General features: G+C 48.8%; 5 protein-coding genes across 5 annotated transcripts; 3 read left to right on the forward strand and 2 right to left on the reverse strand.

Moving 5' to 3' along the window:
* Positions 1-648: 648 nt before the first annotated feature.
* Asppvi_008166 (putative gamma-tubulin complex component GCP4) lies at positions 649-3060 on the reverse strand (the record flags this gene model as incomplete). Its single annotated transcript, XM_043304047.1, has 1 exon — positions 649-3060. One exon carries the CDS (start codon positions 3058-3060, stop codon positions 649-651), a length of 2412 nt encoding a protein of 803 aa, XP_043159982.1.
* A 957-nt stretch (positions 3061-4017) lies between these two features.
* On the forward strand, positions 4018-7270 carry ubaA (E1 ubiquitin-activating protein ubaA; the record flags this gene model as incomplete). The annotated part of the gene is made up of 4 exons (XM_043304048.1): positions 4018-4097; positions 4153-4238; positions 4294-7075; positions 7132-7270. 4 exons carry the CDS (start codon positions 4018-4020, stop codon positions 7268-7270), a joined length of 3087 nt encoding a protein of 1028 aa, XP_043159983.1.
* A 464-nt stretch (positions 7271-7734) lies between these two features.
* On the forward strand, positions 7735-9013 carry Asppvi_008168 (glutathione S-transferase family protein; the record flags this gene model as incomplete). Its single annotated transcript, XM_043304049.1, has 5 exons — positions 7735-7740; positions 7807-7975; positions 8050-8136; positions 8196-8374; positions 8438-9013. The coding sequence occupies 5 exons, from the start codon at positions 7735-7737 to the stop codon at positions 9011-9013; spliced, it is 1017 nt and encodes a 338-aa protein (XP_043159984.1).
* Positions 9014-9600: 587 nt separating this feature from the next.
* Asppvi_008169 (calcium-binding mitochondrial carrier protein) lies at positions 9601-11792 on the reverse strand (the record flags this gene model as incomplete). Its single annotated transcript, XM_043304050.1, has 8 exons — positions 9601-10120; positions 10179-10211; positions 10262-10365; positions 10426-10487; positions 10535-11154; positions 11212-11419; positions 11509-11589; positions 11663-11792. The coding sequence occupies 8 exons, from the start codon at positions 11790-11792 to the stop codon at positions 9601-9603; spliced, it is 1758 nt and encodes a 585-aa protein (XP_043159985.1).
* A 627-nt stretch (positions 11793-12419) lies between these two features.
* On the forward strand, positions 12420-13432 carry ssn8 (cyclin-dependent protein serine/threonine kinase regulator SSN8; the record flags this gene model as incomplete). The annotated part of the gene is made up of 3 exons (XM_043304051.1): positions 12420-12579; positions 12635-12844; positions 12894-13432. The coding sequence occupies 3 exons, from the start codon at positions 12420-12422 to the stop codon at positions 13430-13432; spliced, it is 909 nt and encodes a 302-aa protein (XP_043159986.1).
* Between the last annotated feature and the right edge of the window lie 1447 nt (positions 13433-14879).

Genomic DNA, 14879 nt, shown 5'->3' on the forward strand with positions numbered 1-14879 from the left:
TCTAGGTAAGGTAGCTCCGCCAAACACTTTCCGGAACGCAATCCCCTCCAATCATCTCCTCGGCTTTGGAGAGAGTAGACATACATAGCTTCTAGCACTTCTGGAAGTTTACGACAGGGAGTTCCCTATGAACATGTCCAAACGACTATGTACATAGATGATGACTAGTATATATCTTCATATTTACCTAAGAATAATGCGGGCTACTGTACAGGTCAGGATTGGCGAGATGCTAGCCATCTTGCATTACAGTTGATATTTGGCCTCGTGGAATAGGCATCATAATTGACACATCCCAGTCAGAGCTGCGACATCTGAAGAAATGGAAGATTTTGCACCAACACGCCATCTACCGCAGCCAAATAGCAGGTATATCGGTTCATTGATTTAGCCGGAGTGAAGGTCCATCATGTCGAGCAAATTTAATTCATATTAGAGCTATAGGGATTCAAGGCGCTCTCTGGGGCATAAGTAAAGCACACATGACTGGCCGTCTATCTCATACATTCATAGCAAAATGCGCTCCTCTACCTCTATGAAGGGACACAGTCGAGGAATGACATGGTGAATAAGGATCAGTATACTCAGCAGAAACGCCCAAGCGCCAGTGGTGCAAACCGGCGATCAGCTCTGAGTAGAAAGAAAGAACTAGCGTGCGGTCTCCTCCATATCAAGGGAGTCGCCTACCACAGTGGCTCTAGGTCCGAGGCTTCCATTGGCATGCCCAGAGTCCAGCTTCATCAGAAGTTGATCAACTCCAGCTGTCTTTCGCGGCAAGTATTGGCAGAATTGAGCGTTCACGCCGCTGCCATTCTGTCTGTCGGCGAGCGGAGTAGCGCGGGCATGCTTTACAAGGTCAAACAACTTTCGTCCCTCTCCCGATCGACTGTCATCAATGTCTCGCAGGCGAGCGACGACGTCCCTGATTCCCCCTTCGACCTCCACCCGCGCAGTCCTTAATGCTTCCAATAATTCTGTCTCCTCCCTGGGGTAGTCGGCCAAGGCGTCTACCACGCCTTCGTCAGTTTCCAAGTCCATATTCTTCTGGACACTTTCTAGGCGAATAATAAGTGCGATAAAATGGTCAATCAAACTAAGCAGGGATCGGAGGGCCTCTGTGAGCGGTTTATCTGTCAAGAACAGTGACTGAACAAGCGAAAATAGATAGCGACGATGGGCGACTGTCAGAGTTTCGGGATCAAGTCGCTGCGGCGCAGCTTGACTTGAGCGCTCGATACCGACTCTGCCTTCAATTGGACTGTCGCTATACCTGCTCTTCAGGGATGCAGACGTTCCAGGTCGAGAGCTTATCGAGGACGTGACAGTAGCCAGACCACCTTGAATCCACTCACGAAAATGCTGCCAGCAGCCATTGACAACTTCACCCTGGAAAAAACTACCAATTTCTGATAAGACAAAGAGCGCAGCACTACTCGTTGCCCATACTGGTCTCATTTGGCTAAGTCGGATATTATCTCTCTGCCTTCCCAGTTTAAGCTTACTCTGTCCAAAGGGAGTATTGCTTCGTGGTGGGCCCCATGGAGAAGGATAACTTTTTCGGAGAAAAGAGTGCTTCCAGAGATCACTAATTCGTATTTGCGCACGGCGAATGCCCAAAAGATATGAATGAATCCTTGAGTAAACAGCGATGTCGGATGTCGATAGAAATAGGTCAAGGGGCGCACGTACTTCTACCGAGAGGGAAGTTCGCGTTGGAAAAAGAAGGTCCTCAAATGAGACGTCCGAGATTTCTGCTACTAATTCACTTCCAATTTCGTCTGAGAGCGGTGCAACGGTATGTCCACTCTTACTGTCAGTAATGGATAAGCGAACAAGGTCTCGCGCAAGATCAAGAGACTCATCCACAGGGTCTTCCTCATTTTGTAGAGAATAAAGCTCGGCCCATGTGTGTGCCAAAGCATGTATTACATCCCCATCTTTAACGACAAGTCCTTCAAGCTCCGTCTGCGCTCTGGCCCGGCCAGCCAGAAGCTCGGGTCTTCGATGGCGCTCAATCAGTCTGGCATCAGCATGAGAGACAAGCGCAGTAGCGAATTCACCGCGCCCCAATAGAAGAAAATCATGCAGCACAGAAAGAATCTCGAGGATCTTGGGTAACGGCAGCAGCTTCGAAAGCACACTTTGTGACAAAGACAAGCGGATAGAATCTACCGCATTGGATAGTTTTGAGGCTGATATTGGGGATCCCAACGAGGCAAGATGCGCAATATGCTCTCCCTGAAGAGTGACTGGCGGTGCCGCAGAACCAGACGATCCCGCTGTGGCACCTTTCCGCTTGGCCGCAATGTGATTCAAGGTCTTCCCGATAAATAAAATTGATGACGCCGTGTGCAATGAAACAAACTTTGGGAGCAGGCTTGTCTGCATCACAAAGTTTGCAATGGAGGACGAATCCTCCATTTGGCTCGAGTTATCCTCCTGAATGAAAAAGTCATCCTTCCCAAAGACCGGGAGATTTCCATACAATAGCCACGTCGATAGCTGCCTCATCCAAGCGGATTCGGCAACAGTTATCAGGTCCAGCGCGATTTCTTCGAGGTCAAGATAGCCCGTTTGGGATTCTGTTCGAAGGTAATCGATCAGGGCGGAGCCTGTACAACCATGTGCACTAATAGTCCTGTTTTCGGGAAGAACGAAGCGGGCAACCTCCCAAAGCCATTCTAACCGCCTTGTCCAAGGCGAAAACTCCCCAACGATAGTTGATAATGGTACGATGCCATAACCGCCAACATATGCACTATCCTCGGCCAGAATTGCCTTCTCGACTTCCAAGATCTTCCTCTGGAAATCTCCTAAATGATGAGCGTTTATAGCTGAGGAAACAGCACGGCAGATGATCGAAGGATGTGAAGATAATATTAGAGACGTGTGTTCTCGAAGTTTGGCATGGAGCCTACTCAAACGGGCAAGCGATGTGAGGAGGGCTTTCTCCGGAGGGGACAGTGGAAAAGCATTCTCAGAGACGACATTTTCTTCTGAACTGAAAGCGAAGAGAGGGGACGGTTGGCCTGAGAGTGAGAGTAGGATCTCGTGGAGCATTCTGGCTGGAGTCCACTATCTCAAGGTTAGAGGAAGTGGCCTAAAGAACGTTGCGCCTACAGGTATGACCGACCTTGATGATGGTTTTCTATCTGCTTTGGACTTCCGACGCTGCCAATACAATACTCCTCGGCCGAGAAGCTCGTAGCGACACATAAAATTAAGTGTAAAGACAAGTGCGTTGTCCTGAAACTGAGTTTCACGACGCGTCGTCGGACACTGATGTGACCGCGGAGATTGTGGAGGAGTCAGATCAATGTCACTCAAGGAATGAGTGTAGGCACCGCTGGGTTGAGTCAATCATCCAGTATACACATCATGAACTTATGGCAGCCTGAATCCGCCCACACGGCTGTCATCACCATCACTTCTAGGTACTTTTCCTCTTCGTCTGAGGTTCCACTGGCAATGCTTCCTTATCCTAGGTCCTCCTCGCGGGGCTATGACCAATCACAGCTAAGGAATCTGCTGAGTCAGCCATCAACAGCTTGTCCCTCTTACGTCGCCAACTGAGAGACATCCTTCTTGCCTCTTTGCTTGGTCATCCACGATTCTCTGCTTTGTAAACCCCTCATCTACCTCGACAGTTCCAAAATCTCCAAGACGACACAATTTCTGCTTCGACTGAAAGCTTTGCACAGTTCCTTCTAGCTGTACTTACCATCTTGAGCGACATTCTAAGCGCTCCCGCATTTTAGTCTGCACCAGGTGGTAGACACGAGTCATTACTGCTAGAAAGTCTTGCTCAAAGGCAAGACTTTCACTTATAATCCTTCACAATTCCTTCAGAACTACCTGTCCGTGACGCTGCGAAGCTGGCAAAGCGTAGAGCGTCCTGCGACCAAGCGGCAACTCCGCCTGAGAAGAAGATCATGACGGTATGCTATCTCATCAAAGATCACTGATCTTGTACGGCGCGGGGAAGGTACTGAGTATGTCTGCCTCTAGGACTCCAATATGCAACTTGATAACCCCCAGGAAACGGTGGAGAAGATCAAACAGGGAGAGATCGATGAGTCTCTGTACAGTCGTCAACTGTATGTTGATCCCGTTCCGCCTTAATGGAATTCTCTAATATTTATTGATTTATAGGTACGTCCTCGGCCATGAGGCTATGAAGCGTATGGGCTCTTCGAATGTTCTTGTTGTTGGTCTGAAGGGTCTTGGTGTGGAGATCGGTGAGTACAATAACTGGTTGGAGAAGTACGGTCAACGACTGACGACCTCTATCAGCCAAGAACATTGCCCTTGCCGGTGTGAAGTCCCTCACGCTATACGATCCTGCGCCAGTCGTCATCTCCGACCTATCCTCACAGTTCTTCCTTCAACCACAAGATGTCGGGAAACCCAGGGCCGAGGTAACAGCTCCGAGGGTCGCAGAGCTGAACTCGTACGTGCCTGTTACTGTTCATAAGGGAAGCAACTTGGTGGATGATCTCGAGCAACTGAAACAGTATCAGGCAGTGGTTCTCACTACAACTCCTCTGAAGGAACAGCTTGCTATCGCTGACTTCTGCCACAAGAACGGCATCTATATCACCATCACCGACACATTTGGTCTCTTTGGATACATCTTCAATGATTTCGGGAAGAACTTTACCGTTGGAGATGCTACGGGTGAAGAGCCAGTCAGCGGTATCGTTGCCGACATTGACGAAGATGGCTTGGTTTCTGCGTTGGACGAGACTCGCCATGGCCTCGAAGACGGGGATTACGTGACATTTACTGAAGTCAAGGGTATGGAAGGGCTGAACAATTGCGACCCACGGAAGATCACTGTCAAGGGTCCTTATACATTCTCAATTGGGGACGTCTCGGGCCTAGGCACGTATCAAGGCGGCGGTATCTTCACGCAGGTCAAGATGCCTAAGTTCGTCGACTTTGAGCCGTTCAGCGAACAGCTTAAGAAGCCTGAGCTCATGGTCTCTGACTTTGCCAAGTTCGACCGGCCACAGCAACTACACGTCGGAGTTCAAGCGCTCCACAAATTCGCCGAGGCTCATGATGGTCAATTCCCTCGCCCCCACAATGGCAGTGACGCCCAGGAAGTGATTAAGATTGCGAATGAACTTGCTTCAAGCCAGGAAGAAAAGGTAGAATTGGACGAGAAAATTATTAGAGAATTGAGCTACCAGGCTCGCGGAGATCTCAACCCCTTGGCCGCTTTCTTTGGAGGTGTTGCAGCCCAGGAAGTTCTGAAGGCCGTCTCCGGAAAGTTCAACCCTATTCATCAATGGCTCTACCTCGACTCCTTGGAGTCGCTGCCGACATCTGTCACCCGTTCCGAAGAGAGCTGCAAACCACTTGGCACTCGCTACGACGGGCAAATTGCCGTCTTCGGCAAGGAATTTCAAGAAAAGATCGCCAATGTCACACAGTTCCTTGTTGGTGCGGGAGCTATTGGGTGCGAGACTTTGAAGAACTGGGCCATGATGGGTCTTGGAACTGGTCCCAAGGGTAAGATCTTCGTCACCGACATGGATCAGATCGAAAGGAGCAACCTCAACAGACAATTCCTGTTCCGTTCTAAAGACGTTGGGAAACTCAAGAGTGAATGCGCTTCTGCTGCGGCACAGGCGATGAACCCCGACCTGAACGGTAAAATCGTGACACTTCGAGACCGAGTTGGGCCCGACACTGAACACATTTTCAACGAAGAATTTTGGGAAGCTCTGGATGGTGTGACCAACGCCCTGGACAACGTTGACGCTAGAACTTACGTTGATCGTCGTTGTGTTTTCTTCCGCAAGCCTCTTCTTGAAAGCGGTACCCTTGGTACGAAAGGCAACACTCAGGTCATTCTGCCCCATATCACCGAATCCTACTCGAGCTCTCAGGATCCCCCAGAAAAGTCGTTCCCAATGTGCACATTGAAGAGCTTCCCCAACAGAATTGAACATACAATTGCCTGGGCACGGGATCTTTTCCAGACTTTCTTTGTCGGACCCCCTGAGGCTGTGAACATGTATCTGTCCCAGCCAAATTACATCGAGCAGACGCTCAAGCAGGCTGGAAATGAGAAGCAGACTTTGGAGCATCTCCGGGATTTCTTGGTAACCAACAGACCAGCTTCCTTTGATGATTGCATTGTCTGGGCTCGCCAGCAATTTGAGGCTCAGTACAACAATGCAATTCAGCAACTTCTCTACAACTTTCCTCGAGACTCCAAGACCTCTTCTGGTCAACCTTTCTGGTCTGGGCCGAAGCGTGCCCCAACACCCCTTAAGTTCGATAGCTCGAACCCAACTCACCTAGCATTCATTGTTGCTGGCGCAAATCTCCATGCCTTCAACTATGGAATCAAGAACCCCGGCGTAGACAAAGAGTACTACAGAAAGGTTGTGGACAACATGATCATTCCTGAATTTACCCCAAGCTCCGGCGTCAAGATTCAGGCCGATGAGAATGAGCCCGACCCGAATGCTCAGCAGTCTTCATCCCTTGATGACAGTCAAGAGATTCAGCGCCTCGTTGAGTCTCTGCCTTCTCCCGAATCCCTCTCCGGATTCCGCTTGAACCCCGTTGAATTTGAGAAGGATGACGATACAAACCATCACATCGACTTCATCACCGCCGCTAGCAACCTCCGTGCGGACAACTATGATATTCCCCCGGCCGACCGCCACAAAACCAAGTTCATTGCTGGTAAGATCATTCCAGCTATTGCCACAACTACCGCATTGGTCACAGGCTTGGTTGCTCTGGAGCTGTACAAGATCATCGATGGCAAGGACGATATCGAGCAATACAAGAACGGCTTCGTGAACCTCGCTCTCCCATTCTTTGGCTTCAGTGAGCCCATAGCCAGTCCAAAGGGCACGTACATGGGCAAGCAAGGTGAGGTGACCATCGATCGACTTTGGGACCGTTTCGAACTCGACGACATTCCTCTACAAGACTTCCTCAAGCACTTCTCAGACCTGGGCTTGGAAATTAGCATGGTGAGCTCGGGAGTCAGTCTGCTGTATGCCAGTTTTTACCCCCCATCTAAGGTCAAAGACCGACTTCCTATGAAGTATGTATCACCCTTTACACATCATTCTAGAAAATCGACTAACATTATTTGCTTAGGATGAGCAAGCTTGTGGAGCATATTAGCAAGAAGCCTATCCCAGAACACCAGAAGAACATCATCTTCGAGGTGACTGCAGAGGATCAAAATGAGGAGGATGTTGAAATTCCCTACGTTATGGTGAAACTTCAGAAGTAGATGAATGCCTGCGCAGAAACCGATATGCGGACATGACCTATGTTAGAAGACTTATTTACAGCACTCTGTCACAAGTTTAGAAACAAAAATATACAATTTGTTGTCATTAATAAATAGTGATAATTCTGACTTCCACATAGTAGTAATGATGGAAATGAGGGTGCTCTATAAGCTTTGTCAGAGTTTATGCGATCCATCCGTAAGCACAGAGTAAGCAAACGTCATTGTCCCCCGCACCCCAACTGGTCCGTCGAGATAGCAACCCGTTATCTATTAAAGGCGTCATTTCCTCTCTTTGATTATATTGAAATTCTCGGTAATATCTCATGCTTGCTGCGCTCCCTCGAACCCAACTGGTCTCGCGACATATCTCGAGGTCCATAACAACTGCCGGGTTTCGCAGTTCCCTGTCAACTTACGGAAGCTCCAATATCCGAAGACAACCTCTCTTTCCAATCCGCAACATGGCCGTAAGCTGGCTCTCATTCAACATGTCTCAAAAGCCTTTTAACTGACCTATGCTCCTTGCCAAATAGACAGGCAATACAGGCAAAATTACCGATTGGGTGGACCCCAAAGACAAGTCGGGCGAATTCAAGCGGCAGCAATCGGTGTTCCGCAACTTCATCTCCAGAGAGCCTGGTGCTCAATTTCCTCCGGAGAAGAATCGCTATCATCTTTATGTCTCATATGCCTGTCCTTGGGGTGCGCTTTCTCTTGGAGACCTCTCCGTTGCTCAAGTGTAAGGCACGACGGCTAACACCCTTCTCATGACGCAGCACACCGGACATTGATCACACGGAAGCTCAAGGGTCTCGAGGATATCATCTCGTTTACATCAGTCCACTGGCATTTGGGCGAAAATGGTATGGATTTCCAGATTTGAAGCCGCTAAAGAACGAAGCTAATATCTTCTGCTGGAAAGGCTGGCGCTTTGCAACAGCCGACGAAGAGGTTGCAGGAAAGAATGTCACCCCAGACCCGTTGCATCCTGATTTCACGCATCTGCGTGCCATATACTTCTCCAATGATCCCGATTATACTGGAAGATTCACCGTCCCAGTGCTATTTGATAAGAAGACGCAACGCATCGTGAGCAATGAGGTACGTTGATATCCACTCTATCCAGTGTCGCCTGAACTCTTACTGATTTGAACATTCGAACAGAGCGCTGAGATCATTCGCATGTTCTACTACGAATTCGATGATCTCCTTCCCGAAAAATACAGGAACGTCGACCTGTACCCTCCCGCTCTCCGAAGCGAGATCGACGCCACCAACGACTGGACCTACAACGACGTCAACAACGGCGTCTACAAGTCTGGTTTCGCGACGACGCAGGAAGCCTACGAGAAGGCTGTGACGACCCTGTTCGCCTCCCTCGACAGGATCGAAGCACATCTCTCAAAGGACGCCAACTCCCCGTACTTCTTCGGCTCATCCATCACCGAGATCGATATCCGACTTTTCACGACTATCGTCCGCTTTGACCCCGTCTACGTGCAGCACTTCAAGTGTAACATTCGTGATATTCGCTCCGGGTACCCGGCCATTCATCGCTGGGTGCGTCACCTTTACTGGGATATTCCCGCGTTCCGGGAGACGACGAATTTTGAGCACATTAAGAAACACTATACAAAGAGTCATAAGCAGATCAATCAGTTTGCTATTACTCCTGTCGGGCCGGTTCCAGACATTCTTCCTAAAGAGGAAGAGGTGAGAGCCGTTGCTGCACGACAGTAAGTGAAGGATCTACTACTGTATTTGATGGGCAATCTTATGGGAATACATGTCACAGTATACTCCAATTGGATAAAAGAATTCGAGTCCCATTGACAGATGGATCTATTCTGTTGTTACCTGAGTCAGAAGTAAACGCTGTGAAGCATGAAATGTAGATATATTGTTCCAGATATTTCCAGTAGGACCCGCAGATCCTTGGTTATACAAGAATGAAGAAAAGGAATGCAACAAATATGGACAAACGCCACCATATGCATTACCTCGCGACGCCTTGCCATGCTAAGGGTGGTCGCTATGCAAAACCGTCCCCAAATGACCATCAGCGGCGGACCATGAGTCGGATGAGTCGCATCGCGATGTCAATGCACAAAATATAGGCTCAGAAACAAGAGAGAGTTCGAATGGTTAGACGGGACAAAAGCCCGATAAACGGGGAAGGCAGGCAAGGGAATCCCAACCGAGAGAAGGGGCTTGCCACTTATAGCGACTTGGCTTTATGGGTATCTTGGCAAAATATTCTAAAAAGGAAGAAACTAGAAGGGTTAGAGAGAAGCGAAGAGCGACTCTTCGCACCGGTGGCTGAAGTGTTATCTCAGTCCAAGCATTCGTTTCGAGTTCTCATATACAACGTAGCTGATCGACACGGCGGGTGCTACTTTGAGAAGATTTGGCGTAAGTCCTTTGTAAAAGCCACGAGGGCCTTCAGTTTGGAGTGTTTTTCGCGCAACATCAGCGATACCGGTGTATGTTGTGGGGTGAAGTACAGTGCCTTGGGCCTGTAGTCTGGTACGAAGGACATTCAATGGGTAAACAACGGAAGCGCTGAACCCGCCGCTCAGAGCACCGATTGCTCCTGTGGTGAAGTTGTTGAGGGGAACATCATCTTCATGGCAGTGGTTAAGCCGGGCTTGCCGTGCAAGGAGAACGCGTTTCAAATATTCGAAGGTTGACAGATCGATGGCGGCGTAAGGAAACATGCCAATGAGGCCTAGAGGCAAACCACGAAAAAAGCCCAGGAGGCCTGCTCTGTTCCACACTTTTCGAGCAGTAGCCGCGATAAGCTGATTGCCTTTCAAGCCACCCTCGACGGTGTCACATTGCATTCGGCTAAGACGGGTCAGTTAGCTTTAGAATGGAATATTTTTACTGGACCACCAGGACTTACAACTTGAGGGTATCAAGAGGGTAGACAAAGCATCTACATCACTGTTAGATAACACTGTTTTGCGGGGAGATAGCGTCACATACTGGGCCACCATCCCACCAAATCCACCGGACAGGAACTGCGACGTAGGCTGGAGTCGTTTAGGATCGTTGTGTCCTTCAAGACGAGCGAAGGCACGTTTTGCAGACTATTCATCATATCATTAATTGCTGACCGAAACTCGCCTGCGTGGAAAGTCATGTCATACCTCGTAGGCTCCAAATTTGATGGCTGATTCGGGCATAACTTTAACGACATTCAAGCCGTTGCCTTCTGGCTGTCAGTAGATTCCGTGACACTATAAGCAGTTAACATACCGGCAAACAAGCTCCGTATCCCGCCGGCACGCCATAACTCCTTTACCGCACCGACAAGTGTCCTGGAAGCACAGCCAGCTGCCTTCAATGGAGCACCATCCTTCGCCACCTGAGCAGCACTTTTCTTCGCGCCAGTCTGGGCGATAAGATAAACTTTAAGTCGATCTAAAGGCGCGGTGGCTGTTCTTGATACGGCGCCTGCGATCCCGCCCGCAAGAAAATAACCTAAGTGAGGAGTGTTCTCGGTCAACTTCTGTTCATAATATCGGAAGGACATCCACATGGCGACAGTCCTGGATATGGGCAGCCACTCCAACTCGAAGTCATCGTCTAAAGGGAGAGAATCATGCTCTAACGCGGCGCCCAACAATAACGTCCCGCCGGCTTCGGCGTAAGCTGATGGAACCAAGGCTGTCAAAGCGTGCACAGGGAAGATATTGTACAAAATGTCTTTGATGGCCAAAAGATAACGCTTAAGAAACGAGTGGTCTGTACCTAAACCCTGCAGATCATTGATGTGGACATCTCCTTCCGGGTTTAGATTGCCCGTGGCCGTATAATATGAGAAAACGGCGTGCAGGTCGGACGGCGAATGGGCGGGAAGAAATAGAAGGAAGTCCCTAAGGTTGAACGGTCAGTCGTCACTAGCAACTTCATCTGACCCTTCATGCGCATACCTCCACTCTGGATATGAAATGACACCATCCTTGTTTGAGTCAACATCCTCAAAGAAGGCGTCTAGCTTAGCGCTCGACAACGTGATCCCAGAACGGGAAAAGGCAGCCCTCAGTTCATTCTTGTCTATCACTCCATTCTGGTTGCGATCGATGCTCTGGAAGAGTTGCCATAGCCCGTGCTCGGTATGGTCGACAAAAGCTCGAAATTCTAATCATCATTAGGCGGGTAAGAAAAACTGGCATTAAACCAGTTTGTAGCAGGAGAGAAAGCTCCTGACAAAGTCCGTATGATCTTACCAGAGAAGTCAATGTATCCATCGCCGTTGGTGTCGACCGTCTGCAAGATATTTCGTACCATGTCATCCGCGTTTTTCAGAGCTATCAAGATTGCGATAGCCCAGGTCAGTCAGCTGCTCAAGGCGCACGGGATCCGGTCAGGGAGTATGCTCACGATGGTCAATCCTCTTGAACCCCTTCTTCAAGCCATTGATATCGAGTTGACCTTTTTTCTGGACGTCCAGGCTTTCCCAGAGTTTTGCAACTCTTTGGTCACGTTCATCTTGGGACTCGCCGATTTCCATGTTCGATGTTTATCGACTATAGCCAAGGATCCGTCATTATTTTCAGAGAGGTCACAGAAATTTAAGGTCGGAGCTTTCCCTGTGAGGGAAGGGATTTGTAAATTTTCGCAATGACTGGTGCATCGAATCCGTGGGCGTTGCAATATGAAGGAAAAGCCGCTATATGCTATGCATTATTATTGCAGTTGTTAATGAAATCAAGCCCAACACAACTCGCCTGAGAAATCCAGCCGCGATGATTTGCTTTTCCCTTACGACATCAGCCGGAAGAAAAGCAGGTTCCGGCCCGGTTCACGGGACCAGAGGGCCCAACCCTACTAGTCCCCTTTGGGAAAGCTTTCACCCTGGGCAGATTACATATGTTCGAACGGCATATTAAGTGATGATGAACTGCATGCAAGATTTCTTGCTGTCTAATATATCTAGACTCGTTCTTTGGACACTTGATCTCAAGTGATCCCTCAAAACACTTTCATCTGTGCTTTTTCACTGCGTCAAGGCGACTCATACGGTGCTCTGGTTACGAGTGATATGCCCATATCAGTTGTTACCTCTAGTGCCATCATGAYGAATCTATCAACCTGAAGAAATAAGGCAATATCCAGGTGCTTGATCACAAAGACAGAAATGGCGGCCAACTATTGGGCGTCGACCCAGCGTCGACATTGGCTGTTTACAAGAGAGAAATTGGCGGAGATTCGGGAAATGTTTCGAGAAAGCGATAAAGTTGCTCATTCTCAGTTCCCTCTACCAGACCAGAGACTACTCAATATCTATTTCAGTCAGCGTAAGCGAGAGCCCGATATGTATCTCAAGAACAGGGTCGGGCTGATTACAAGCAGAACTTATAAAACTTGGAAAGCGAATGTCAACTAGGCAGCAAGCTCTTGCGACTGCTCAGGTGTATATCAAGCGATTCTATACGAAGAATGAGATCAGGCATACAAACCCGTATCTTGTTCTCACGACTGCCTTCTATCTCGCCTGCAAAATGGAAGAGTGTCCGCAACATATCCGTTTTGTTGTCGGTGAAGCCCGGAGCCTCTGGCCAGGTATAGCATCCTACGTGCGTTTTTGCGTACCATCGCTAACACATATCAGAGTTCATTACTCCGGATGTTTCCAAACTAGGCGAATGTGAATTCTCCCTGATATCAGAGATGAACTCGCAACTCATTGTGCACCATCCATATCGAACATTATCAGAGCTTCAACCCGAACTGTCACTCACGTCGGATGAGGTTGCTCTCGCATGGTCTGTGGTCAATGATCATTACTTGACGGACCTACCTCTCCTATACGCGCCTCATGTCATTGCGGTCATGGCGATTATTGTCGCAGTTGTCTTCAAGCCAAGTTCGGGAAATTTTCACGGGTCTGCGGCGCCCGTCCTCGCCGGCGCAATGAGGGATGGTGGAATGAATGTGCTGGCTGCTTTAGGAGACCGGACTGGTTCCGGGCCTCCTCCCAAAATTCAGAAACTCATCAGCTGGCTTGCTGAGAGTGAAGTCGACATCAGAGGAGTCATAGAATGCACCCAGGAATTGGTGTCTCTGTATGAAGTTTGGGAGCAGTACAGCGAGAAGACTTGCAAGGAACTACTCGGGCGGATGGTCAAAACCAAAAATCTGGACAAATGACGCTGGCCTGCATTTGATCTTAGTTTCACGGGCATTAAAATGGCGTTCAAGGTCTTCAGTTGCTGCATTCGCATGTTCTAGGCGCAGTCTTGGCTTACACTGTTGTTCGGTCATTTACCATGTCGCGGACATATACCCATAAGCTCGGTCTATCCTTGCTCACTCGCAGGCATGGTGGAGTGCTCACTATCTCAATCTTAAAGATATTGGTCATTTCGACATGAGGGCCCATAGCTTTTGGTATGCAATTAAGATCCTCTCGTGGCTCGCTTAGCAATGTTATAGCATCTACGGCCACAGGGTGTGAAAATAGGGCTTTTCGTCTGTCAGCCGTGCTAAAACCACCTAGGATTAACAGGGCGGCTAAATTATATGCGCCCTTCGGGGCTTGTTGCTTTGCAGGCGATCATCGCTAGATCATACCCTGCTAGCTTACAGTATCTTGAAGAAGTTGGAAGGTTACTTTTTCCTCCCTTCCTGCAAACTACGCCTGCCGAGTTTTCTCTATTCCCACAACTCCTGAAGGAGTAGGCAGCTTCACTTGACTCCAATGGCTGTTCTTCCGGCTATTCGAAGTGATAAGCCTAGTTGGCCGATCGTGTGCAACTGCTAGCTGAAGCAGACCATGTATAGCAATGGCTGCTAGCCAGTGATCCGCCGACATGGGGAGTATTCATTCGTTCAGAAGGATATTGACGAGATGCCGCGCTTTTAGTCAATGATCATTTTCCGTACTGCCATCGCGACTGTCATATTCCCGAGCTGAGAACGCCCCGGAAGGCAGTGAGACGTGTGAATCTCCTCTTAGGGTGGTCATTGAGAATATTGCTTCGGGTTGGACACATTGTTGTGGCTCCTCCTTCACAGCAGTAGAAGCTAGGCCGTGCGAATCCGGAAATACTACCTATGTTTACAGATATCTTGAATCAGGGTAACTGCTCTGTCAGTGTAAGAACAGTAGTGTCAAGTGCAGGCCGCATATTGAACTGATTTTGATGGGCATCCATCATGAAAAGTAGGTGGAAGGCACTGGGCTCTGATGAAACTGTTGGACACCTCCCACTGAGTCACCTAAATTGGCTCGAGTACGTCAGTGCTGGATTTGAGGGGGATGGAGCGAACAGTCGCCATGAGATTGATCATAACGATATGCAATACAAGCAGGATTGCAAACAAGGTTTGAACCTTGTGAGGGGTAACTCTTCGTCCTGTCTTGGGACCCCTCACATTCAATAAGGAGACTTCGGAAGGCTGAAACTCCCATCGTAAGACCCCAAATCATAAAATGATGGAAGGAGCGGTGAGACGACTTTGGAGTACTTGGAGAGTGCCTACACTTAGTTATCCCTGACCAAGGTCATAAACTTAGGAGATAGATTTGATAAATTTGAAATGATGTTAACAGCTCATGCATTATGCAGGAGGGAACGTTTTGCACCAATGACCA

This window comes from Aspergillus pseudoviridinutans, assembly GCF_018340605.1.
Source record: "Aspergillus pseudoviridinutans IFM 55266 DNA, scaffold_5, whole genome shotgun sequence".
NCBI lineage: Eukaryota > Fungi > Ascomycota > Eurotiomycetes > Eurotiales > Aspergillaceae > Aspergillus > Aspergillus pseudoviridinutans.